This window comes from Cyanistes caeruleus, chromosome 5 (assembly GCF_971803275.1).
Source record: "Cyanistes caeruleus chromosome 5, bCyaCae1.hap1.1, whole genome shotgun sequence".
Taxonomy (NCBI): domain Eukaryota; kingdom Metazoa; phylum Chordata; class Aves; order Passeriformes; family Paridae; genus Cyanistes; species Cyanistes caeruleus.
Window position 1 is genome coordinate 56,558,193 of NC_141705.1, and position 25,698 is coordinate 56,583,890.

Below are 25,698 nucleotides of genomic sequence, written 5' to 3' on the forward strand. Positions count from 1 at the left end.
AAGGAAATTCCTAGCCCTTTGTTCCTTTCTGATACCACATAATCAAAGCTTTAACTTAAGCTGCCTGTACAGAACTTGCAACCATTGTGCAATAAATCCTGAATCTGAAATAGCTTAGTGGTGTACACGGGGGCATCTGGGCGAATATTAATATCTGTAACAACACCAAGGCTTCTGGATGGGGTTTAAATGAGCCCTGAAGATGTAACAGGAGAAGAGCAAAATGTAGGGTGTAGGCTTCTTTAAGATGAGCTATGCGAATTTGAGGATTTGGAGAACATTTTCATCAGGGTTTGAAACTAAAACTAACATTGACATGCTCTATACAGAGTATGAATTTCCTTGTTAAAGGGAAGAGATTTTTTAGCTGAATTTTGGAATGAAACAAAGCTGCCATTTCCTTGTCCTTATTAGGAAATGGCTGTTGAATCAACCAGAGATGGTTCTTGATTATGTGTCTGGTTGGCTTGGGGATCTGATCAAATGTGATTAATCCAATAACGCTGTTAATTCATTGACTTGGGGATTTGATTTAAGTCAGCATCATGACAAGTTATATCATTCATCTCCTGTTGGTATGAAAGTAAGCAGTGAACTGGGCTTTAATAACCTTACTGTGCTTTTGTTTTGCTTATTTAGGCTTTGGTAAAAACTGGGAACTATAGAGTAGGGTTCTTTTGTAGTTTTTTAGCAGTATGGGTTTAAAGCTGGGAGGCAACTTAGTAGATGACCTGGACCTTGGCCTGTCCACAAAGCTGAAATTTTTGTCACTCAGAGGAGGCATTCTGCATGAAGTAAACTTCAAACTAAATCAATCTGCCTTGTATTTTGGAAGTAATGCTTGGTGTTTGTTTTCTATCGAAGTTCTTACGTGGCACAAATTTTTAAGCTGGGAAAAAGATACTAATCTAAAAAGAAAAAATGATTCCATGAAAAATAAAACAGTCTTAACCTTTCCCCCTCACACACAGTTAGGAGCAGACTGTCATAGGAATGGTCTGTGTTATGCAGAGGAGAGCTGCTCATCAGGACATTTGCGTTTTCTTATCAGTTGCGGTCTTCTGGGTCCACAACTTTAATTGCTGTTGACTGAAGCAATTGGATATGATAATTACCCATATAACTAAGGTATGCCAGAGTGGTTCTTCTGAACTGTTTTAATTGATTTTTAAGATATTTCTGGATTTAAAAGAACCAGCTGCTGGAACCGCAGCAGTTCAGAAATCCCACTGTATGCAGCATGAGTTTCCCGAGGCTAGTAGTTCACATGGTCAGGGTAACTTAAAAGCAAGTAATTTTTATCCTAGACATAGAGTGATAAAATATGTGCTCCCATGTAGCTCCATACCACACAAGGAGCTGTCAGGTAGCTTGGGAGTGAGGACACAAACAAGTTATGGCAGGCCTGGCTCATCCAATTTTTTTAAAAATTCACTCTATCTGTACTTCCAGAGGAGCTGGCTATGAGTCAGGCTCGCTCAGGAATGCAATTTTTATGCTGACACTTTATACATAAACATTGATTTCAGAGTAATGGGTGTTAATGCTGAATATGTCCTGCATTATTCTGATAATGACATCAGGAAAAAACACACTCCAAATGTGTTTGTCTAGGCAGAGGGAGCTGTGAAATTCCTGTCAGTCAGGAGCATGGTATTAAAAAATAAAACCAGAAAACCTCTCAATTCCAGGTCTGGTATGAATACCTTAGCTGAATAGCCAAATATATGCATCTCTCTTCACTGTATGGAAGACCTTTCAAGACTAAGGCTACCCAGTGTGAATCAGATGCAGCCTGTTTGTTTTCCAATGAGAAAATTTCAAACCTGTTTTGGAATCATTTCACTCTCTGGAAGCTTCAATTTAGCACTGTATCAGTGTCCATAAATCTTTCATTTTTTGTGTTAGGGCAAGGCCTCCCTTGTTCTCCCCCTCACAATGTTTGATGAACAAGTTAATGATAAGTTTCCACTTGGTCTTCTGAGATAAGACTTTGTCTTTGAATGAAGAGCTGCATTCATTAAAATGTTTCAAAATCTCTAAATGAGGTGTTCAGGATGATGCTGTCCAGTCAGCAGACAGAAAAATAATAATAATCTTTCCAAGGCAAACCTTAACATCCAAGTTATTTGCAAGGTCAGTAATCTTTAATTTTAAATGTTTTTAATGGCCAGATTTTTGGAACTCTGGAATGATGTCCTTTTTAATTGAAAGACTAATGTAACTGAAATCAACTTTACTTTTTTCCCAGCTCCATCAAATTTCAACTTAGTAGTCCATAAACACATAATATATTTGAGCATTCAAATTTTTGGGGGAAAGAAGTTTATAATAGAGCAAATAAGAAAATTTATAAGCTGTATTTGGGAGCATTGAAAGAAAAATATGCATAGACGGAGGCATAGCTGGTTTTTGTTTTTCCTTTGTAGAAGGCATTTGGGCATGTCTTGACTTCCATAATTGAACTGTCAACTCTTTTAGGGCAGATCTGTTGTAATATGTTGAGCTTTTGCATCCTGTGCTCAGAATCATGTACTACAGAATTCTAAATTACAAGCACTTACTTCTGATTTTTATCACAAATTGCTATAAATTTGCTCTTTAATCTGTAGGGAGCTGAGCTCAACAGTAGTCATAATAAAGTGCTTATAATGTAACTTCCTGCATGGTAATTGTACAAATTTGAGGGAGAGTTTTTAAAGTCTTGTAAAAATTATTGGGGTTTAATTTTGCAGTTTTGGGGAGGAACACTGCTGTGCAGTTCTAGCTACAGTGCTTGATTTTGTGTCACAAAACCTGGTGTGTCCTGCATTTGCTGGGTCATGAGAGCAACTCTCCCTCCTGTCCTTAGGAGCCCAGGACTCTTGGAGACCTCCAGAGCTTCTGAATAAGTGTCCATGATACTGAGTCATCTTGGGTCGAAGTTTGTCTCATTAACTGCTCTGTTTCTTTTGCAACCCCTGTTGAAAGGTTCTCAAGGCCTACATCACGTGCTCAGGGAAAGTTTTAGCACGCAGGGGAATGCATTTCCTTGCTCTGTCTGATCCAGAATGAAGAGCCTGACTCCTGTGTCTCTTGCCCCACCTCCACACTGATGAAAGTTATCTTATTTTAAATTAGTTGCAAAACAAGGTCAGAATTGGCACTAGCACATAATCCAGTAGTCATGAAGCAGGAGTGATGGCAGGCAGAGACCAGAAGTTGGCAGTAACTGTGTCACAAACATCAGCTGGAGAATTCACTGGTTTTCTTTAATCAGTGCCTTTTTATGGTGACTTCCTGCATGAAAGGAGGTTTGATAAAGTCTTTATGAAAATGAGCCAAAAATGACAATAATTTCTATTGAAAAATTAGACTGATGGTGCTTTATCAGTATTCTAATGTTTTACCAGCCATGGTTTCTCTGTTTTCACCAATCCCTCTCCCCTTCCCTTCCTTCTGTACAACAGGGATTTGGGAAACAAGTGGATGTGTCGTATATTGCCAAACATTACAACATGAGCAAAAGCAAAGTTGACAACCAGTTCTACAGCGTGGAAGTAGGTGACTCGACCTTCACAGTCCTCAAACGCTACCAGAACTTGAAACCTATTGGCTCTGGGGCTCAGGGAATAGTTTGGTGAGTATCAGCAGTTTCTCATACGATGCTTGGAAACAGAATTGGCATTTTGCATCTCTTCACAGTTTGCAGCCAAAGACATTGTCTAAAATTGCAAAAATAGCAGTCAGGCAACAGACATCCTGAGGCAGAAGGAGCCCAGTGGTTTGCTAATATATTCCCTGGCTGGTGAGAGCGATAGCACCGGGTTTGTTCCTCCACACAGCAAAATGGAACTAGCAAGAAAGTGGGAGAGAGATCTTATCATAATTGACAACTGTGGCACTATTTCCAGAGGCAGTGCAAATAATATCCCAAGTAAACCCTGTAATTTTGGTCTTTGTACAGTAAAAGTCACTGAGAGCAGCACAGAAGCTTGTCACATCCCATAGCATTCTCAAGTATTCAGGGTGGAATCCTTTCAAATTGATGTAACTACTAATGTCTCCTTTGTTTCTTAAAAGTGATGTTTCAGTGATGTGGATAATGTGAACAAAAGATAAATTCAGTAGCTCTCCTAAACAATGCAATTTTAATTTAGCATGTTCAAAAGTTGTGGAATCCTGGGTGGCTTTTGCCTTTGCAGTTTTAGACTTGACTTTTAAATTTCTGTGGCTTGTATTTAAATGTCTCTGTGCAGGCATTTGTAACCTGTTTAATTATGAGGCATTTGGGTAACTAAAATAATCTTTTATCTATAACTTGATCAGAGATGAAGTCTTAATTCCATCTATCACTTCTGACACTGTTTTTTTCAGAATTTGATCCAATGTGTGTCACTTTACAGATTGAGGCAGTGGTAAATCAAGAGGTTCCTTGAAGCCAGTGGCAAATGTTTTTTCCATGGATTGTTGGCATTGGCACCATAATTGACAGTGTAACAACTCTGACAACACATCCTTAGGTCTCAGTCCATCACTTCCTGTGTTTAGTGTACTCTGGAGACCATGCAAGTCCAAAGACTGACCTAAATGGCCAAGCACCGTATTCCTCATTTTAAACACAAAAGAACTCAAGGTTGCTTTTAAATCAGCTTTGGGAAAGAGGCATATTTTGGGTTCAGTACTACTGAAATAAATTTTGCACTATTTGTTCAATTCCATATAAAGCAAAGATGGTTTTTCTTCCTCCTTACTATCCTCTATTTGTTTCAGAGGAAAATCAGATATTGTTGAACTTCTCTGCAACTGAATTGCTGTAATGATCAATTGTGAGCAGCAAAAAATAGAGGAATTAATCTAAATAAAATCAAAAAAATCCTGTGAATTTTGCTTTCACACTACGAGTTGACAGCAAAATTTAAGAATTTCTTAGGAAAGAAAATCAAATCAGAAAACAAGCAAGGTCAAATGAAAGTTAACACAAATTCCCTGAAATGGTGAGTAGCATGGAGAGGCCATAAAAGACCTTTTTGATGATATAGATATAGAAGTGTTACACAATAGATGGGGGAAATAATGAGCATTTTTTTTCCTTAGATTGTGTTACATAGTAACACATATGCCTGACATAAGGCATAATTTAGCAGAAATACAACAAACCATCCATCAGCAAAGCATGAAGAATCAATGGTGAAGCGATTAATTAATGAAAAAAATAATTGGGAGATAAATATTTGTAGTTTAGCTAAGAGAAAAGAATACATGATGAGAAACAGCTTCAGTTGTGCTTCTCCTTTCCTAGTATTAATAAGTTTACACAGTAAACTTTATTAGAATAAGTTTCTATTGTAGAAACTTACTCTCTTTAGAAGTATTTTGATAGAAATAGAGTTACATCTAGGAAAAGCTGATTAAGTAAAAAAACCACTGAGAACCTGCCTATTTATGCAGCACAGCTTGCTCTGGTGGGGGAAGTAATTTTCCCTGCTTGTCTTGTTCTTTTGCAAAGAGTAGCCATGAGGAGTGCCTCTGTGAAAAACTTGGGAAACACCTAGGCCATCGTTTCTTTCAGATCCACTGGCTGTGTTTATACTTGCTGGCTTCTTCAAGGAGTGTCACAGATCTGGGATGCAGTTCTGTCCCTTGCTGCCAGACGTAGGAGAAGTGTAGAAGCCAAATGGGCGATTTCTGATTGTTCCCTCTGCCAAAGGCAGGCACAGGTAGGATGGCACAGAGGGGTTTAGGCTCAGCCTTCTCAGAGCATGCACAGGATTTTCCCTCAGGATAATTGTAGGTAAGGACACTACCTGTTATTGAGTGGAACAACTGGCTGCCCAGCTGCTGGAGACAGCTTTGGTGCATAGTGACACTTGGTTTTATGGAGTGATGGAGCATGGCTGCTGAATGCTAACTCCTTTCAGGAGAAAATGTCTTTCAGGCCCTGAAAGGTGCTGCAGAGTTCCTAGGCAAAGCCACAGAATGCTGAAATTTTTGTCATACAGTTTTAGGAATAGGTTTCAAGATAAGCAGGAGAATGGAAAACAACTTATGTCATGGAACAGAAACAGGCACAGGAAGCAGGGAATGTGGTTATGAAAGGAGTAGGGACTTGATTTCACTCGACTGTGCTGAAAATTTCAGCAAAGAAAAAATTATTTTCTTGATATGGAAGCAATAAAGATATTAAATCTTCAGGAGATGATAATTTGGTAAATGAAAAAGAGAAAACCATACGGTGTGACTGTTATAATTGTGCCCATGTGAAATAATTATAAACCCAGTAAGAAAATGGTATTTCTACAGACATAGTACATACAGAATCTTTGGAAATTAATCTTTGGCCCTTTCAATGGGTTTTGCGTTAACAATGTTCACAAAATTATTTTAGCAGCCGAAAGAAGGAAAGAAAACAAGCTGCTTGAAATATTTTGAGCAGGGAAGCTCCTCTTCACCCTGCAAACATTACTCTTGATGAAAGTGTAGGCTGTTTCCTTGCTGTACATCCCACTTACATCTGTGAGAAAGCCTATAAAGGGTGTGTTTGCATATCATTATAATGTTATTACAGGCATGATGACAATGGGGCATCGCTGAAACACAACTTGGAGTTTATTAGACCAAGCTGTAGCTGTAAAAAAATGCACAGGCTTGTAACCACACTCGTTGATCTTTGAGTCTGTCATAGAAGCAGAAAACAGTTTTCTGAGTTTAATTAGATATGTGCCACTTAAACTGCTGAGAGAGGACATAGCTGATACCCCTCTGCAATGTTAGAAGGGAGTTGACACCTGCCTTATTTTGCAAGGGTCTGAGAAAGAGAGACAGGTCACTTTCAGCTTGGGTTTGTGCATGGTGAATGATGGTGGAGGGAGAGGAACTCTCATGTTCCATAAAATCAACAGAAATATGCTGATGTTGGAGTGGGTGTTTCTTTATGTTTTAGATGAATGCTTTTTTGCCTGGAAGCAAGGTAATTGATCTGTAGGTTTTCTGTTGTGGCTTGCAAGCTATCATTTTTATGTTGCCTGTGATATTTTTGATACTGTCTGTGATGTCTAGAAAAATGGTGCTGTGCAGAAATATTTCAAAAGAAATTTGAAGGGTCTCTGACAGTTTTTGAATTTATGGTAGAAGCAAGGGTGAAGTCCAGGTTTCCAAGGCAGATAGGGAAGACATTACTTACTAACTTGAAAAGTAATTAAAATCTAAGCAGTATCTTATGAAGACGTTTGGCCTGGTTTATGACCACACAGTGACTATACCTGTGAGTATTTTCAGGAGAAAGTGATAGCTTTAAAAACAAAGTTATCTGGGGGAACATCAAATAAATGGATCTGATGATGCCTTTCAGCTGAAATCCTTTGTCTGGTCTTTTCTTAAAAGTGAGCCCAAGCTTTCATGCTGCATGATGCTGAGATGTGATCTAATGGTGTGTCAGCTGGACTGGGGGGTTGGCTTTATTCTCATTGATGCAGGAAGTTTCTGTGTGAGTGATGCTTGAGTGGGGGATATGGGAGCAGGAATTATGCTTTTCTGAGAGCTTTTCAGTGAATGCATTATAGATTTAGAAAGACACCTCATCTGCAGATACAGAGGAGCCTGTAAATATATTCCTGAAGTAGTAAATTGGGAAATGTGCTGCAAATATATTTCTTTGAGTTAGTGGTTTGATAATACTTTTAAGCCTGAACCTAAAGAAGGCAACAGAGTCTTTTAGTGTTCCCTGTAATAGGTAGAGCCAGCAAGACAAAAAATAGCTTTGCCTAATATTACCATAGGTTCTCCTTTGCTGATTTAATTGTAATTTGGTGGTTGAAGCTTATGGAGTGCAGAGCTCTTTCAGATCAGCCTGTGGTGATGGTGGTGCTCATTGTAGCTTATGAATCTGCTGATTCTTTCCCTAAAGTAATCACAGCACCGTAGAATCATTTAGGTTGGAAAAGACCCTTAAGATCATGGAGTCCAACTGTACCCCCAGCACTGTCCATCACTAAAGCATGTCCCCAGTTGCCACATCTGCACATCTTTTATAATACCTCCAGGGATGGTGACTCAACACTTCCCAGGGTGTTCAAAGGCTGGAGGAGAAATGTGACAGGTATTTCCCACTACAAGATGCAGAAACATTTGAGCTCTTTTGTACAAAGATTACCCTTTGGTTCTGGTTTTGTGTAGCACCATTGACTCCTGGGCTGGGTATGAGGATCTCATGGGATATTGCAATGGGAATAATGGTAAAAGCCATAGAAAAGAGCAGTTGATGCTTCTGACCATAATCAATTCTAAGCTCATGCTTTTGCTATAGTGCAGTGGGAAAAACACAGAGAATAGCGGTCATATCATATATCATATCATATCATATCAGTGTCATATCCTACAGCTAATACACAATTTTATTTGTAATGTTTAGCTGGATGCTGGTGTATTCAAATTCCTGAGACATGAATATTTTTCTCCATCGTGGTCCTGCTATCCCAGTAATGCTGTTTTGATTTCTTGGTGTCACTGAATTGAAACACTGTATTCCCTGGCAGAGATCAACATTTGTGCATATATAAACTGGCATAATTCTGTTGAAGTTCAGAGATGTTCTCTTTGTGGGGTTAAGCACTAATTTTCCTCAGAAGGGGAGAACAAAGAGACATTCATTCAGAGGCAAGATGGGGAACAATGTATTTGGATATGCCTAGAATTTCAGTGGCCCTGAAGGGAGTGGCAGCATTAATTTTGTCAGCCCTGGCCTCTCATGTGAGTCAGAACAGAGCATATGTTGTGAGTTTGGTTACTTCCATTCCAGTTACGCCTTGCAGGCTTTGTGTGCTTCACATTCCATTGGCTGGCACTGAGATTGATCCCAGATTCTGTTGTAGATTCTGCAAATTGTGTCCATTAGTTCAGCCAGCGTTCTCCTTCTCATGCTGTTGTGTGCTTTGCTGATGTGTGCTCTGACATTCTGCTTCTGAGGAGGTTTTTGAAGACAACTTTTAGAGAGTTTTACAAGTGTGTTCTGCCAATGTAGGAAATTCTTTCGAATGCTGTCACTTTGCACTGGGAACTGTTGCTGTACTGACAGAGAAATAAACATGCCAGTATAAGCAAATTCTGCCATGTTTCCCAGTGCTAATATCATCCCATACAATGGCAACATGTGGCGATTTAAAATTTTTTTCTTCTGGGAACAAGTAGGTTAAGCTATTTCCAGATGTTTTTAATCTTTCTTTTTATATTTTGAGCAGTTGTTGTTGGAATACCAGAAGTTAAACTCACAGCAAGCTTTAAATCTCACTCATTCATTTGTACATTGCAGGATTTTTCCCCTGCTCCCAGTTTGCAGTTACACTGTGGTATTCTTTGGATTTTCTTGTGGGTTGTTGCTCTGAAGCACCAAAAACTGTGTGCATTTGGTTTCCCATTGGTCTGGTGTACATCTGAAACAGCACATTCTGCTTTGTGGTTCTGATGTATCTATGCCTTGATTCTTGAGAGACTGCAAATTTCCCACTTGTATTAGGAATCTGGATCACCAGCATGTGAATTTTAAGGTGCTGAGAGACTCCCAGTGGGTACAGCAAAGGCTGAGTATCTCTCTGTATGTGACCTCCAGAATATTGAGTGGAAGTATTTATCTAAGTTGGTCAGATTTGTGTTTCTTAAGCTGATTTATTAGAGTTTGCATATTAACACATACCCAGAGACAGTTTGCCTGCATATGGAGTGAGAGGAAGAGGCCATGTCTTGGAGTGCTCTTGCAGCAAAGAACTGAGCTTGGATATGGAAGGAACTGCTGTTAGGATCACAGAGAACTGTTGCCATGTGACAAACTATACATAACATCTGAAAAATAGGACAGATGGATTGTGTTGGAGTCATTGTTTGCTTTGATTCTTGCAGCTTTTTCTAACTACTACGACTATCTGTAAGTGAGAAACAAGAAAAAAAAAGGACATATCAAAAAACATTTCTCAATGTCTTGCTTTATTTTTTTTTTTATTTTTTTATTTTTTTTTGTAATGTCCTTTTTCTATCAGAATGCAGAGATTCCTGGTAGGCAGGGAGTCACCATGTGTTTCATGTTTTTCTTCTTTTGTTTCATTTCACTTTGCTTGTACAGAGAAATCTAAAATTTAAAATGTAATGGTAATCACAGATGGTATGTAATAGAATGTGCCACAGGATTCTTTTCTAGCAAAGGAATCATGTCCTCTGTCTGAAATACACTGCCTATATTTCTACGTCCTTTTTTGATTCCTTTCTCCTTAAAGAACCCATATGGTTTCCATGACTACAACAGTTACACAGGCAAAATCTATTCCATATTTATATTCTGCAAGTTTATGGAGGAAAAAAGTAAATAAGTTTGTGAGGGAATCATCTCTGCAATCTGTTTTTGTGAGCAGTGATGCTGGCAGTGATGCTCCCTTTACCTGGTCAGAAATTCAGTGCTGTGAAGGCAGGGTCAGGCTCATTTGAGAGCGCTGGCAGCCAGAGTTTGCAGCTGGATTGGTACAACCCTTAGGCATAGAGCAGGTTTATTCATAGCTGTGGCTGGATCTGTGGTCCCTTTGGAGCCATTAAAAAATGTATCAACTGTTTGTAAATTCTGTGTCTGCAGTGAAGTAACTGATGATTGTGAAACTTAAGCTCTTTTTGTGTTGTTTTGGCTGGAAACTCCATTTAATTTACACTTTTTGCTGCCAGACAGTGATGTTTTCAAACCCTTTTGACAGATGTCAGGCACTTACCTGCTCCTACACTGTCAAAAGCTTCCTTTTGGTCACTGACAGATCTCCCTTTTCTCACATTTGTGTTGGGTCACTACTATGATGCAACTTACCGGACAGATTTTTTCAAGACTCTCTTTGCTCCTCCTGGAAAACCGGGTTTGGCATTAACTACTGTCAGTGCAGTGTAGCTGCTCCTTAACAGACTTCAGGCTTATCCTTCCATGTCCTTCACCTGCAGTCCTGCCCCCACTGAAATGAACACCATTGTGTCATCATCCCTGATCACTGTGTGCTTCACATGAGACCAATTGCACAAAACACTTCTTCCCCCTCTTAGGACCAAGGGGCTTTCCCTGTGACAGGAGGATGGCTGTGCCCACATGGAATAAGGGAGGTAATGCAGGGTTAGTTTGGGGAAACTAGAATTTGAGTTGCCTTTTAGGGTTAAAATTCTTACTTTTTTTCTCCCATGATTATCACATTGTAGGTGATGGCTTGGTATCAGTGCACTTTTATTCCACGCTTGAATTTTGGGTTTTATTCATTTGAGAAATGTAGCAAAAAACATGAAATAGCATTTTTTATTCACCCAAGTGGCAGCTTTTGTTCTGTTTGTCAGGCAAGCCAGCAACTCTTTTAAATTATGGTTGTGAGGGGGTAGTAATAAGATAGTAGCTGGTTTCTATTCCAGTTTGTAGGTCCAAAAAATAGCAGGTTTGTCACATGACTGACAATTTGAATGTGGTAGGTACTCAGTTTCTGCCAGGTGCACAGACTCTGCCTCAGTGCCATGATTTCCCATGTCTTCTGAATGCCTGTTAAACAAGGAAACTGGACTTTTTCTGGCTGTGCTGCTTGAAAACTGTCCAACTTTACATTCCCTGGTGAGCTCAGAGCAGTAAATGTCAGATCTTTTTGCCAAATTCAGTGTCTAATACCTGTTCTCCAGATGTGGGGTAAGCATCTGCTTAATAAGGTTTACCTGCAAATCACACTTAAGCTTCTTCTTCCCATGCATTTTCTGCCATTGAATATTGATAGGCACCCCAAGCTCTGGTCCATTTTTCAATTTTTTACTTTGCTCTGGCTTTGGTAAATCCTTGAGCATGCCAAGAGTGAGTAGTGTAGGATACTCTGGAAACCATGAGGTTGTCATCTCTTACATGATTCACGTGTGAAAGAAAGCATATTGGTCTAGAGCCCTTTTAAAGCAGAATGGAAAAGGAACTTGGCTCCTTTCTCTGCCCAGGTTGAATTTCCTAGGCTGGCAGCTAACAAAAGCTACTGGCAGCTAGCAGACTGTGTAGTGAGTTAGTGACATGAGACATTCAGGACCAGAAAGTACTGATTTTTCAGAAAAGTATTAAACAACAGAGTGACTTTCAGAGCCAAGTGCAAAGAATTAGCAGAGCACATGCAGATGAGAAGTATGTAAACATGCTCCACACTCAGCATCCTCATGAATATTTTAATCTCCTGGCAAACTGAACCAGAGCCCATTGAGTGGTGTGCCAGGCAATGTGTGAACTTTATAGCTGCCTCCACACTGCCTTTCCCACTGTATCCCTGTTTCCCCACTGTCTTTGGGAGAGAAAATGACTATGGCAAGAGTTTTATCTTGCATCAGTATGCACAACTGTAACTGGTGGGTTACAAAATGGTTATTGTTAGGGGCAGCACCAGCTCATGCAATTAGGAACATAACTAACTTTTATTGTAAACATGTTTATTAAAAGTAAGTGTTCCATCCTTTTTGATCCCTGCAGCTTCTTTTACATTGTCTTATATGTGATGGCTCAAACACCTTTCTTCAGACCCTCCCATCTGAAATTATGGCAGATAAGAGCTCTCTCAGCATGACTGAATTGTGAAATAGATTTCACAGAGAAATTTTTAGATCTAGTTGTCCTTAGAATTATGAATGAATTCTGCTTCCAATTTTATCCTTGCTGTAAAGGGCTGCTTGGCTTCGACATTTTAGGCAATGACTGTAGTAGTTGAAAAAGAATGAGCAATACAGATTCAAAATTGGACCATTATGGATATGACAATATCCATATCTTTAATCTTTTATGGGTGGCAGTAAAGGGACTGGATGAATTGTGGGCTTGGACTTTGTGCGTGCAGATAAGCATGTAAGCTGCTGAGCCAGGTAATAGACACCCCTACCAGAGGGAAGACAACTGAGCTTTGCTCAACTTTTTCCTTCAGTCTTCAGTGGCATCCCCTCTTCCCACACCTCTCCAGTGGAGAGACAGCAGGATGAGGAATGAGGAAGAGGGGGAGCAAAGTTCCTCCCACTGTAAATAAAGATCAAGTTTATGACCACTGAGGAACCTGTGTCTATGGGACCCAATGAGAGCCATCCCAAAGTGATGAGGGAATTGGCAGATGCACTTGCCAAGCCACTCTTCATGATATTTGAAAATCCTTGTCAGTCAGGTGAAATCCCAGGTGACTGGAAAAAGGGAAACTTTGTACCTGTCTTTAAAAATGATAGAAAGGAGGACCCTGGGAGCTACTGACCTGTCAGCCTCACCTCTGTGCCTGGGAAGGTCAGGGAACAGATCCCCCTGGAAGCTGTGCTAAGGCACATGGAGAACAGAAAGAGGTGACTCAGGACACCTAGCACAGCTTCACCAAGGGCAAGTCCTGCCTGGCCAGCCCTGTGGCCTTCTGTGATGCAGTGGCTCCATCCGTGGGCAAGGGAAGTGTTTCACATGTAAATTTATCTGGACTTCTGGAAAGCCTTTGACATAGACCCCCATAGCATCCCTCTCTCTAGAATGGCAAGAGATAGATTTGAGGGCAGGACACATGCATCCAGAGGGTTGTGGTCAACAGGTCAGAGTCCTGCTGGACACCAGGGACAAGTGGTGCCTCTCAGAGGTCCCTATTGGAACTAGTTTGATATATTCATTAATGACAGACAAAGAGATCAAGGGCACCTCAGAAAATTTGTGGGTTTGTGACCTTTAACAAGACCAAATATGAGATATGCACCTGGGTTGGGGCAGCCCCGGGATCAGCACAGGCTGGGGGATGAGCAGATCTGGAGCAGCCTTGCCCAGAAGAACTGGTGAATTCACGAGAGGCTGGGCATCACCCAGCTAAGTGCACTGGCAGCCCAGAAAACCAAACATCCTGGGCCCCATCCAAAGCAGTGTGGGCAGCAGGGTGAGGGACGGGATGAGTGAGTCCAGCTGTCTTTCCTGATAAAACACTGAAATGTAAAAATAGAGCCACACATTTTTAACATTTTCCTTTAAATTCTCCAATTTTGGTGAAGTTTGAGCACTACAGAATTTACTATTAATCTTGACAGCAATGCTGAATTTTCATTCAAGGACTGGGATGATAATCCCAAACAATTTAGGCACTTCAGTCCTCTCTCATGTTACTTCATTCCAACAGGGGATAACAGATCACGTTTCTGTGCAATGCAGGAAGGAAGATTTTGAGCCCAATCAGTAATCTCTGCAGTGAAGAGGAACACCATGGAAAAACCTTGGCAACTGGTTTATTTATTCTGTGAAACTGGAATCTGGTGATAGTAAAAAAATGATGACTTGTGTTTCAGCTGGGGAGGCAGCTAGGTTATGTTTTCTAATCTGGCTGTTCCCACTGGCTTGCAAGAAGCTGTGAGCTGATGGAAACACATAAAAACGAAGATGGAGCCATAACTGGCAACAAGAAAAGTGCAGCAGTCATCCATTATGAAGCTGCATTGGTCTTCTTTAGCAACAGCTCTAAATATTGCCTCAATTCCTCTGCATTTTCAGAGGGAATAGGGCTGATCCAGAGAGTATAGTAGCCATTCCTGTCAACAGGTCTGCAACTCTTCAGTGTGGTTTTACTGGATTTTTGGGGGGATTTTCAGCACAGAGAATGCATGGTGCATGGATGGAATTCTTTATTTTAAGTTTAATGGAAAACATTCATTGTATTTAAATATACCTTCTGGAGAGATGTTTTCACTCTAATAGCTTTTTTCTGTTTAAAAGTAATTATTGAAGAGCAGAATATTCTCTGTTTGTATGAATGTCTTCCTTTAGAATCTCGGATGTTATATGTCAAGAGGAGTAAAAAAAAGTTAAGAATAAGAAAGTCTAATTTAATTCTTAAATTTGGAATGAGAGCAGTGTAAGGGGCAAACAAACCAAACCCACCAAAAAACCCCTACCAGAGTACACTTAGAAAAGTTTGCTTAAAGCAAAATAAAATTTTCACTCGTTTTTGTTGGAATACTTGGATGAAAGGGGACTGCAAGTAGAGAGAAGGTAAAGCACTTGAAACATTTTATGGTTAAAGCTTCATAAACCACAATTACAGAAATTTTGCTTGATAGGGAAAGGATTTGGCTCTTGTTGTTTCTATAAATGACTTCTTCAGAAACTGCAATAGTGATAGTTATCTGAAACCAAGGGCTTTGAAGACAGAGAAATTGCTGTGAAAAAGATTTATATAGGCATCCACCTACATTTTTCTTTTTATCTATCTATGCATATACATTTAGATGTGTATCTGAGCATTTCTACAGAAGGTGTTCCACTCCATATATTGGTGGTGATGGGTGGTTGAGGATGAGCCATCATTAGCATTCTTGTTAAATGTGATTTTTCAGGTTGACATTTATTTTCCTAAGAACCCAGCTCTAAAAGTTTACATTAAAAATATATGTTTTCTGTGGGTTTAATAGTGTGTTCTGGGGTAGACTATAATGGAATTGATGTTTACTTGTTGATGAAAAGATGGGAGGAATCATTTTAAGTATTTATTTGTTAAGTGTCTATTGAAATAGAAACTTGGACATGAAACTAGAATGCTTTCCATTTCTTTTCAAAACAGGTATAAAAATGAATGTCTGGTCCTCCAAGTGCATGACAACAGATCATTTTTCACTGATCATTACAGTCTGAACTCACACAGAATATTAGTGTTAAATGATGACCTGGGTTTGTGTAAATCCAGCTAGGAGGAGTTTCATTTTTTTCCTGCCAAAGTCAGCAAAAGCCTTATTAAATACCTGTAATTACTTATATCTCTTGGTAGTCATGAATTTATATTCACTATTTTTTTTTAACTCTGCTAAATAGGTTTGTTTCAAATTATTTACGGTTTAAAAAGGCATTTTTAACACTAGCATTTAACATGTCAAACTAACTGCAAAGAGGATTTATAGGGAAAGAGTGTATTTACTACCTTTTCTGTTTGTACAGCTGCCAGAGACATGGTAGTAAACTTTGAGGATTTTTCTGAGCTCATGTTGCAGTAAAGCTATCATTTTAATACAAGACCGGGGTAATTTAGAGTCTTTGCAATAAAATCAAGAAACTGTATAAATTAAAAAAAAATAAATTCACAGTCGAGCAAGAGGTGTTATATACATATAGAGTTTCCAGAGAAACTCATTTAGATGCAAGTCCAGTCTGTTATTTGAGATTTGGACTTCCATACTCAGCCTTTTTGTCTCAGTTCACAGACACTCATTATTCTCTCTCTTATTCCTGATCCCTGGAGCCATGTGCTCATACAGACACTCTTCTGTCAGTGATTGAAGTTTGTCTTAAGAAGGCTTATCATCAATACTAACCTTGGTGTTCCAAGGTAAGGATTTTGTGTAGCAAGCAGCAGAGAGAGGACCTACCAGAAAAAAAATGTCAGGGCTGTGAATTTACCCGGTGAAATAAATTTTTGCATTGACTTCTTCAAGTAGTTCGACACCTTCCATCTGACAGAAGAACATGATAGAATTCCAGTCAAGATCCTTGTGTCTCAAAGTAAATATCCCTCTTAAAAGGATTGCTTTAGTTCTTCTGTGGTGTGCAAAGGACCAGGAATTGATCATAAAAGGCAAGTGTTTAAGAAGCCTTTGGTTTTCTGATTTTAGATTGGTGGTTTTGTCCATTGCTTTGGCAGAGAGAGAAAATTCAGAAAAGCAAACAGAGATCAGAAGTTGAGGATAATGTGTGCCCAGACAAGCTTTTGTTGTTTTCTAACTCCTAGTCAGTAATTTTATGGTATGTCTAATGAGGTTAAATTATGAAAAATTATTATTAAAATTATTCACATTACTCTTACACAGCTCAGATGAGTCTTACATAGGCTTGCTCTTGGAGTACACCTAATCTAACCCACCTGTTCAAGGCAGAGTCAACTAGGGCAGATTGCTCAGGATGACTGGAAGAGTTTGGCTCCATCCTCTTCATTCCTCCCGGCAGATACTTAAGAAAATTGATAAAGAATTGATACTTAAGAAAACTGATACCACCCTAAGCCTTCTCCAAGCTAAACAACTCCAGTTCATTCAGCTGCTCCCTGTATGACAGGTGTTCCACTCCCTAATAATCTCCATGGCTCATCAGTGGAATTGCTCCAGTCTTCGTCTTTCTTTTACTGGGGAGCCTAGAGTACAACCCAGAATTCCAAATGTGGCTGTGGAAAGATCACTACCCTAGACCTACTCTCAAGAGACTTCCTAAATGAGTCCTAAAAGTAATCTTTGCAAAACTCATCACCTTTAACAAACAATTGTTCTTATTTGGGGGATGCAGTTGTTGTGTTATTTATGCAGATGTAATGCAAATTCAACATTTCTGATTCTTCTCTTCTTGTGTGGTTTCCCAGACAAACATTGCCAGCATTTTCTTACCTATTTTGAACAGCTGTACATTTTTGTTTGCTTTGTGACTAAGCTTCTGTTGCTTGCATGCTTTCTGCTCAACTTTGTTATTTAGCCTCTGTCACTGAATGTCTGCAGTAAACAAGAGTTAATGAGAAAAAAATTTGAAGGATTACAAATACTTATTTAATGCTTAAGAAAGAAATTTTTAGAATAATGGGTGGTTTGGTTGATATATCTCCTGGGAAATACACCGCTGCTTTTCATGGATGAGTAGAAAACTCATGTCATGACTTTCCTCTTCTTGGTAAAAGGAAAAGTCGGGAGGAGGGCCTGAGGATGCTGTCCATTTGGAAATTCTTCTAGAACTTAGAGTGCTTTTTGGTATTTAGAAGTCAGAATTTATGTAGTCAGATTTAAACCACCAAAATAAGTGTTTCAAATACACAGGAGGCAACATTTATAAAAATAGCTGAAGGTTGTGGAAAACATTTAAAAGTTTAAGGAGCATTTTAGGGCTCCATCTTTAAAAGTTCACTGCAAACAATGTATTTCTTCATTTTCCAAAGTTGTAACTGTGCACATGCAACAAATTTTTTCTTATCAGGAATCAGTAAAAAAACCCTTGAGAAATGGTTCTGTTTCTAGGTATGTTATTGGAATTGGATGATATGGTCTCAAAGAATGGCTAAATAACTTGACTCCATTAGAAATATGATAAAGAAAACACAAACTTCATTTTGGATAAGCGGACACTTGGTCATTGAGCCACGTTCTGAAAGTGCTCTGAACTGCGACAGAAGGAGCAAAAGCCTTTTCTGCTGTAGCCGTGCACAGAGTTGCTTTATGAAACAACTTCTTTCTTATCCAGTTTTTATTGTATTTTTATATGAAGTTACTTAATTTTTTTCCCCACCCCTTAAAAATAACTATTAATTTCCAGTGGAACTGGAGTTCACTGTTAGTGAAGTAGTGGTGTATGCTGTCTTCTGCTGATGTGGTGCTACAGGTTTCCTTCTGGTCTCTTGCTTTTTTTTTCTACTAGAAACGCTCTCCTTTTGTCCCAGTATTTTTCTCAATGGAAAAAAAAAAAGAAGAAATGGTAGGTCTGAGGTTCAGGAACTTGCCATGAGAAGTGCTGGATACCCTCCAAGAAGCATAACCCCTGTGTTTGTCATCACTACAGTGCTGCATATGATGCCGTCCTTGACAGAAACGTGGCCATTAAGAAGCTCAGCAGACCATTTCAGAACCAAACCCATGCCAAGAGAGCTTACAGGGAGCTGGTCCTCATGAAGTGTGTGAATCATAAAAATGTAAGTTTTCAGTGGGGGAAAATGGTATGTACATTGCTCTGTTAGAATGTTTTTTTTGGTTCCTTTTTTAAATGAAGGAAATTAGAAGTAAATTATGCTCAAGGGCCACACTTTGGTACTACACGCCCATAGGAGAGACTGAGGGCATTCTACATGCTTATTTAAAGGCTGTGCCAAACTGGGATAGTTCTAGATTTTCCTGCTTCTTGCACCATCTACTGTATATCATTTAGTATCCATTATGAAGGAAAATAATCCTGTGCTGCACCAGGAGCGTTATTCCAGGGCTGTATGTTAATTTTAACCATTATCTGTTAGAACTATCTGCCTGACACTCTATCAATTTGCTTTTTTTGTAGTGAAATACGTAGGATTGCCACACTGCATTGTAAAGGGATGTCCCAGGGATTTAATTTTCCTCCAGCTCCTAGATTTCCTGCTGCCATATCTGTGTGCCCCTTCCTTTTCATTAGGAGTGAATTTTTCAGTTTGCAGAGTTTACCCGTCCCTCAGATGTTGCAATGACTCTTTCTCCTTATGCAAAGCATAAATGAGCTATTAAAAATAAATGTGATGTAAGGGGAGATTCTACTCTTCTTTTCAATCAAAAGTTCACATAGAAAGAGAAAGGACTGACTCAAAAATGTCAAATTGCAGGACTTGACACTACAGTGTCTTCTGCCTTTCTTCTGGGCAGTGGTTTATCCTTACATTCCCACTGTGTTGATCAGGACTGTTCCTGTCTCTTCCCTCTTGACTTGATGGAAGCTACCCTCAGCCAGCCCAATGCACTGGGATTTGAAAAAGCAGGAATGAGCAAGAAGTTTTTTAATGGACTGGAAAGAGCAGAGGGGCAGCAGGAGCGGCACTAATTTTAAATGCGTAATTTTAAAGACGGTGCCTGAGAGCTGCTAACAGCACCCCATGGGTTGGGTCAGAGCTTTAATCTGTCTGTACAGTGAAGTGCAAATGAAGGAGAGGATTGTAAAGGCACCTGTGCAGAGGTAGCTTTCAGTCACAATATGTGGAGTAAAGAAAAAGAATGTTGAACAATTTCTGTTAGAAAACCTAAAGAGGTGATGGAGGGTGGGAAGGGAGACATTCAGGTGTTGCCTTCATGGCAGCAGTGCTGCTGTCATCTACCCCTGTTACCTGCACAGAGGGAAAACAGGAAATCCAGATCTGTGAGGTCACGTTGTTTCCTCTATTCTTTTTCACACATTCTTATCAGTGTCTTTCAGCAGCCCAGCCCATTTAAAATCAAACAAACAAAAATGCAAATCAAACAAGAGAAAGGCGAAAAGGAGTTGAAGCATGCAAGATGTCTTTGCTCAGGGTGTCTCTGTGTTAAAGTGCTTCTGCTGAAAAGTTGTACCTCTCACATGGAGGTACATGGATGGATGGGATTTGTGTCAGCCAGCATGTGCATGCATGTGTCCTCAAAGGAATTGAGGTCATGTCAGAGAAAAGGAAGGACTACTGTTTAATAAGATGGTCCTTGATTTTTTGCATCATGTTAGAATTCCTCATAAACAAGAAAATTCTGTCTGCAGCACAAAGACTGCTATGTTAGATTGAGCTGAATTTAGTCTTTGAACCTGCAACTTCAGAATTCAGAAAGGTGTCTCACCTCTAGCACTTTGTTTTGTCACTGGTTATCCTCCTTTCAGATGATTTCAAGGGCACTTAGAAGAAATCTGAGAGGTTTGTAGTATTTTATTTTGAATGGTGCTGATTTTTTACTGATCCATAAAGTGAGAAGTGTTAATATATAGAGAGCAGTGAAAAACAGTTTATTCTTTAACACAGTTCAAAATGGGTTCAACTGATTATGTATATCACTTCTCTTTATTCTTTTGTCTTACTTTGCTTTTCAGATTATAAGTTTATTAAATGTCTTCACACCACAGAAATCTCTGGAGGAGTTCCAAGATGTGTAAGTAACAGGGGTGGTAGTTAAGCTAAAGCTTTAGGGGTGTGGGGGGCACTATGGTGTACCTCAATTGCAATAACTCAGCAAAATACAAAGGTTATAACCCCCTCTTAAAAAGATAGCGTGAGTCTAGTGGGTAGAAAAATATTCTGAATTCCCATATTGAGAGGTCTTTTGACAATTTAAGGTGAAAAACACTGGGTTTCATATTTTTTGTGATATGACCTTTGTTTGTGTAATGTTATTTGCCTGAGGAACTAGGGGTAGGTGTAGGAGACAATCAGCATCTCTGCTGGAACCTTGCCCTGCTGGACAATCACTACTGTACCTAGTATGAACCTGATGTGAATGAAATTTTAAGTATTCTCTGTTTTATATTGTTGCTCTCCTTTTATCTTCCTCTCTTTCCTGTATTCTGTATACATTGAATGACAATGTGTTCCTATTCTGTAGACTGATACCAGCAGTAACCAATTCATTGTAATGAGAATTTCATGAAGTCATGCAAGCTTAGGAGGATTTTTGGAGGCATTTTGCATGGGGATGCATATTTTACCTTCTCAGACACCTCTGTTTCTCTCAGACTCCTATGTGTACTGTGGTAGCCATCCTTGCAGTCGTCGAAGGCTGAGCAGTTACATCATTTGGTGCTTGTGGGTCTTTTGGCTTTTGTGTATTTCTGTGTGGTGCTGCCTGATTACCCATGTAGGGTATAGTCTCTGGCATGGGGAATGCACCAAGAAAGGGCAAATAATCCACCAGTTTTCCTGGTATGCTAGAAGAGTGGTGTCTCTGCAGTGAGATACAAACAGCACCATGGTGCTGTGGTTAGTGGGCGCAGTCTCCAGCTGTGTTGCTCCCAGTCATCAGAAATAAAGTGAATTATGAAGAAAGAAAAGGCATTGTTACTTATTTGAGATGATGCTGTGATTTGACTTCAACACATAAAAAAAAATAACCCCATGGCTTTGCTTTTCCATTCAGCTACCTGGTAATGGAGTTAATGGATGCCAACCTGTGCCAGGTCATTCAGATGGAGCTGGATCATGAGCGAATGTCTTACCTTCTGTACCAAATGCTCTGTGGAATCAAACATCTTCACTCTGCAGGGATTATTCACAGGGTAAGGGGCCTTTGGTTTAAAACTCAAGGCAGCATATTAAATGGTCACGAAGATTATAAATGCCACTTGACTCTTTGTGTACTGTGGATCGAAGCCCTGTCTCCCAGTACAATGAATGTAAACATAAAAGCCACAGTCCGAGGTCAGGGGATATGGAATTGGCATTTGCCATCTTTTACATGTGCTGAAACAAATGGAAAAACTGCTGAGTCTGTATTATCCTCTCATTTTGCTTTTCCACATCAGTGCTGTGCCTGGTAAGGATGTGGTACCTAGCTGTGGATGTGTTGATAGCAGGGTGGATCAGGTCGTGTCACTGTGAGTAGGAGGGAATTTGAAATGCATTGAAAATACCCTGACTTAATTTCTTTATTGAAAAGTGCTTTTGCTAATTTGGGTTTTCCACATTAAAAAAAAATTAAAAAATAAAAAAATAAAAAAATGTTTCTCTAAAGAAAAGAAAGGCTGATAAAGTGGATATTTTTCTACAAAGTTCTTCTTTCTTGGCATGTCATGTGTTTAGCAGAGGGTTATAAGTTTGGCTGCCAGATAGTCATCAGTAAAGGATGAGTTGAATTATTATAAATGAAGCACTAAGGTATCTCCACATGAGCAGCTGGAATATCTCTATCAGGTCTACAGCATTAACAGAAAATAATCTAATCCAAACAGCACTCGGATACTAATCCTACTTTCTTGATCTGTTAAATGCAATTAATTTAATGCTAGTAGGCTCCTGTTATTCAGGTAAACCCCACATTATGCTGAGGTAGAACAACTTCCAGAACAGTTTGCTAGGCAAACAATAGCAAGGTTTTGCTGTATATTTACAAGTATTTCTGAAAGTACCTGAGTCAGAAGAGGGAATGAGCATTTGAAAGATGACCTAAAGTACCTGTCCATATCACAGCTGTGCCTGGCTTTATAAAGGACAGTCACATGTCTTTTTTCACTGTTTTTTGCAGGATTTAAAACCAAGTAACATTGTAGTAAAATCTGACTGCACGTTGAAGATTCTGGATTTTGGGCTGGCCAGGACTGCAGGCACTAGCTTCATGATGACCCCGTACGTGGTGACACGTTACTACAGAGCACCGGAGGTCATCCTGGGAATGGGCTACAAGGAGAACGGTAGGGCTGCAGTGTCACTGCACCAGGGCTCCTCAAGGGCAAGCTCTGCTTCCACCATCGTAGGGGAGACCCAAAGGAGGGACAGGAAATGTGATGGGAAATGATGGGAAATGACACCTGGAATTAGAGCAGTTCCTCAGTGTTGTGAACTGCAGCTACAGAGTGTGTTTGGGATGCACTGCTGGTGAATTTATCAGTGTGGGATTGCAGAGTAACAGGAAGCTTATTCTTAGTTATGCTTGAAGTTACAACTACAGTCAGCTCATTTTGACCAGAATATCTTTGTCTTCTTTGGCCGTGAAACAATGTGGGAACTACTGGAACTCTTGGATGAGTGACATGCTCTAAATTTGAGTCTGGACCTCTGAATTGTTTGAGGGACTAAAAGTACAAGATGAAATAGCAAATCCTGGCCCTTCCAGAATTTCTGTAAATCCAGAGCTAGATCTTAATTTCAGAAATTAATTTCTTCTTCATGATAAATTTAACAAAGTTCCAGGTTCTGCTGACAGGTTTCATCTCATCAAGATCAATGGATAAATTTTGCAGTTTGACTTTTTTTTTTTTAATGGAAAGTAGAATTGCAAAGAAGAGGAAAAAGCTGAAACTAATAAAAAACCCAAAACAAAACTTGTAATTTGTATAAAATCTCCCTAGAAGTAAATAGGATATTCCACTGAATAGTCTGAGAGAGATCTTGGTTCTTGGAAATACTGTGAAAAGCAGGTGGGGGTGCTTGCTATGGAGAAGAGGGCAAGGAAGAACTCAAATTTTGCAGAAAATGAAGGGAAAACTTTTAAAGTTGTTCTCATTTTGTAACAAAACTGAGAATTGCATCTGAGTGCCAGGTTGAGCAGGCAGGAAAGGAGAGAATATTCTATTTTGCTGTCATAGGTATAATTTGTGTGTTTGCAGAGACTTTTTAACGGCAAATACAGCAAATATGACTAGACCAAGAATTTATTAGAAAGTGTCCTTCTTTATTTATGTTGAGGAGGTTAGCTGGCCTGAAGAACTTTTACTCACAGCCAACTGCATCCTGTAAAGGGCAGTGAAACTGATTTTGGGAGCTGATTCCATGACTTCAGCACTACTGAAAATATAATTACACAACCTCTTCTGAAATTAGCAAGTCCCTGTAAGAATTATTTGTAATGTTTATGAGTTTAAAGTATAAATTTTAATACAAAAGTCTAAAAAGTAGAGAAATTATTATTATTACGCAGAGTCTTAGCTTAGAGAATAATTTCAGAAAATAAAGGAATAATATTTCTTAAAGTATTTTGTTTGAAATTTTTGCTAAGTGCCATTAGAAATTTGAGCTAACACACTTTAGATAGTTCTTTAGTCAATATCCAGAGTTCTTCTATTGTCAAATGAATTCTTTTGTTGCTTTTTTTTCTCCTCCAGACATTTAGTAGATGATTAGGATTATTGTTGTTGTTATTGTCCGTGAAAGGATAGAGAGAGCATTTGCTTTTCACGTGATTAAAACTGCACCAAGAAAAAGTTAGACACACTTTTGTGATGAAGTGATTAGGAAAGCTCTAATGTTTGCACCATCCAAGGGTCCTGATCAAATGCCCATTGAAGTTAACACAGAGACTTCCTTTGACTTCCCTGGGGAATGAATCTGTCTTAAAATGAATTATCTTGTCTTACAAAGCCAAAACAAGGAGAGGAAGAAAACAAAATGTTTGAAAATGAAGCTCAGCTGTCCGAGGAGCCAGACCAACTCCCAAGGGAGTCAACAGAAAGAGTTATTCTTTGATTCCCTGCTCTGGCCTATGCTGCCACATTACTGAAGCTCCCTGACTTTTTTCCCCTCTGACTACGTACACTGCCTGTATAAGGACTGTTCACTGCTTTCATTTTCTTTCTGCACTTGGTTGGCTAAAGATGCATAATTATCACCAGTTTGCTGCACTTCTATGGAAGGCCCCAAAACTGTCACTAGGAAGAAAACTCTGCCACTGCCTCAGGCATGCTTTTGCTGTCCCATGCCCCTGATACCTGTACCTTTCTTTTCCCAAATGGAACATTTCACCTTTATTTTGTTTTACCAAGAAATGAGTTGTTTGTTTGTTTCCTTGGTTTGTTTTGGATTGCTTTTGAAGGTTAAGAAAGGGGAAGAAAAAGAGGAGAAAACTGGTTGTGTAGGTCAGATATGACCAGAAAATGAGGATTTCAGGCTCAGAAACAATATAGTCTTTTAAAGCATTTCAAAGCAGTTTTTTCCTCTTCACATTGAAGACAGATTTGTTTGGGTTTTTTCTGCAAGTACTGTGTAGCTATCTATCCAGCATTTTTTATTTAAAGACTTAAAGGACAAAAAACCACCCCTATTCAAGTCAAGCAGCTAAGGTAACTGCATATTTCATCTAAAAGCTGAAAGCAGGATTGGGAATAGGAAATGCTTGTAGTCTTATTGATATTTGTCCTTTGGAGCTTTTGTTAAAGCTTTTATTTTGTGTACCTACACAGTACAAAACAGAGTCCACTCAGGTCACACTCTCTGGGAGTGGAGGTACAGACATACACCTAGATAGGACACAGGTATAGACCCTGAAAGAGGAGTTTTAAATAACCTTTAAGGGTGGCATTCGTCCATATGGCCCTTACTTGTGTGAGCAGTTCCATTTGGAATCTCTTGTCAGCTGCTGCAGTGCTGGAGAACAAAGCCTAGAAACTCTGCAGGTGGGATTTATTACAGATTACCATGATCCGGTTATTTTTGTTTTTTTCCTAAAAAAATAAAAGGAGTTGTTTTTTAGCCATAAATTCAGTATATACCATGGGTCTGTGCACTTGATGTTTACTTGCTAGCTCTGAACCTTTACCAAAAATGTTGATTTTAAACTTTTTTCACT

At 39.3% G+C, this 25,698-nt stretch overlaps 1 protein-coding gene across 4 annotated transcripts in view; it reads left to right on the forward strand.

The window, feature by feature from the left end:
• The window catches only part of MAPK10 (mitogen-activated protein kinase 10), a 165,635-nt gene that overhangs the window by 97,518 nt on the left and 42,419 nt on the right, over window positions 1–25,698 (forward strand). For all 4 annotated transcript variants that reach the window (XM_086889249.1, XM_086889248.1, XM_086889251.1 and 1 more), the window contains 5 exons: window positions 3,450–3,619; window positions 18,512–18,641; window positions 20,519–20,577; window positions 21,559–21,697; window positions 22,663–22,828. In XM_086889249.1, the coding sequence (XP_086745375.1) occupies window positions 3,450–3,619; window positions 18,512–18,641; window positions 20,519–20,577; window positions 21,559–21,697; window positions 22,663–22,828 (664 nt within the window). The remainder of the gene's footprint in view (window positions 1–3,449; window positions 3,620–18,511; window positions 18,642–20,518; window positions 20,578–21,558; window positions 21,698–22,662; window positions 22,829–25,698) is intronic.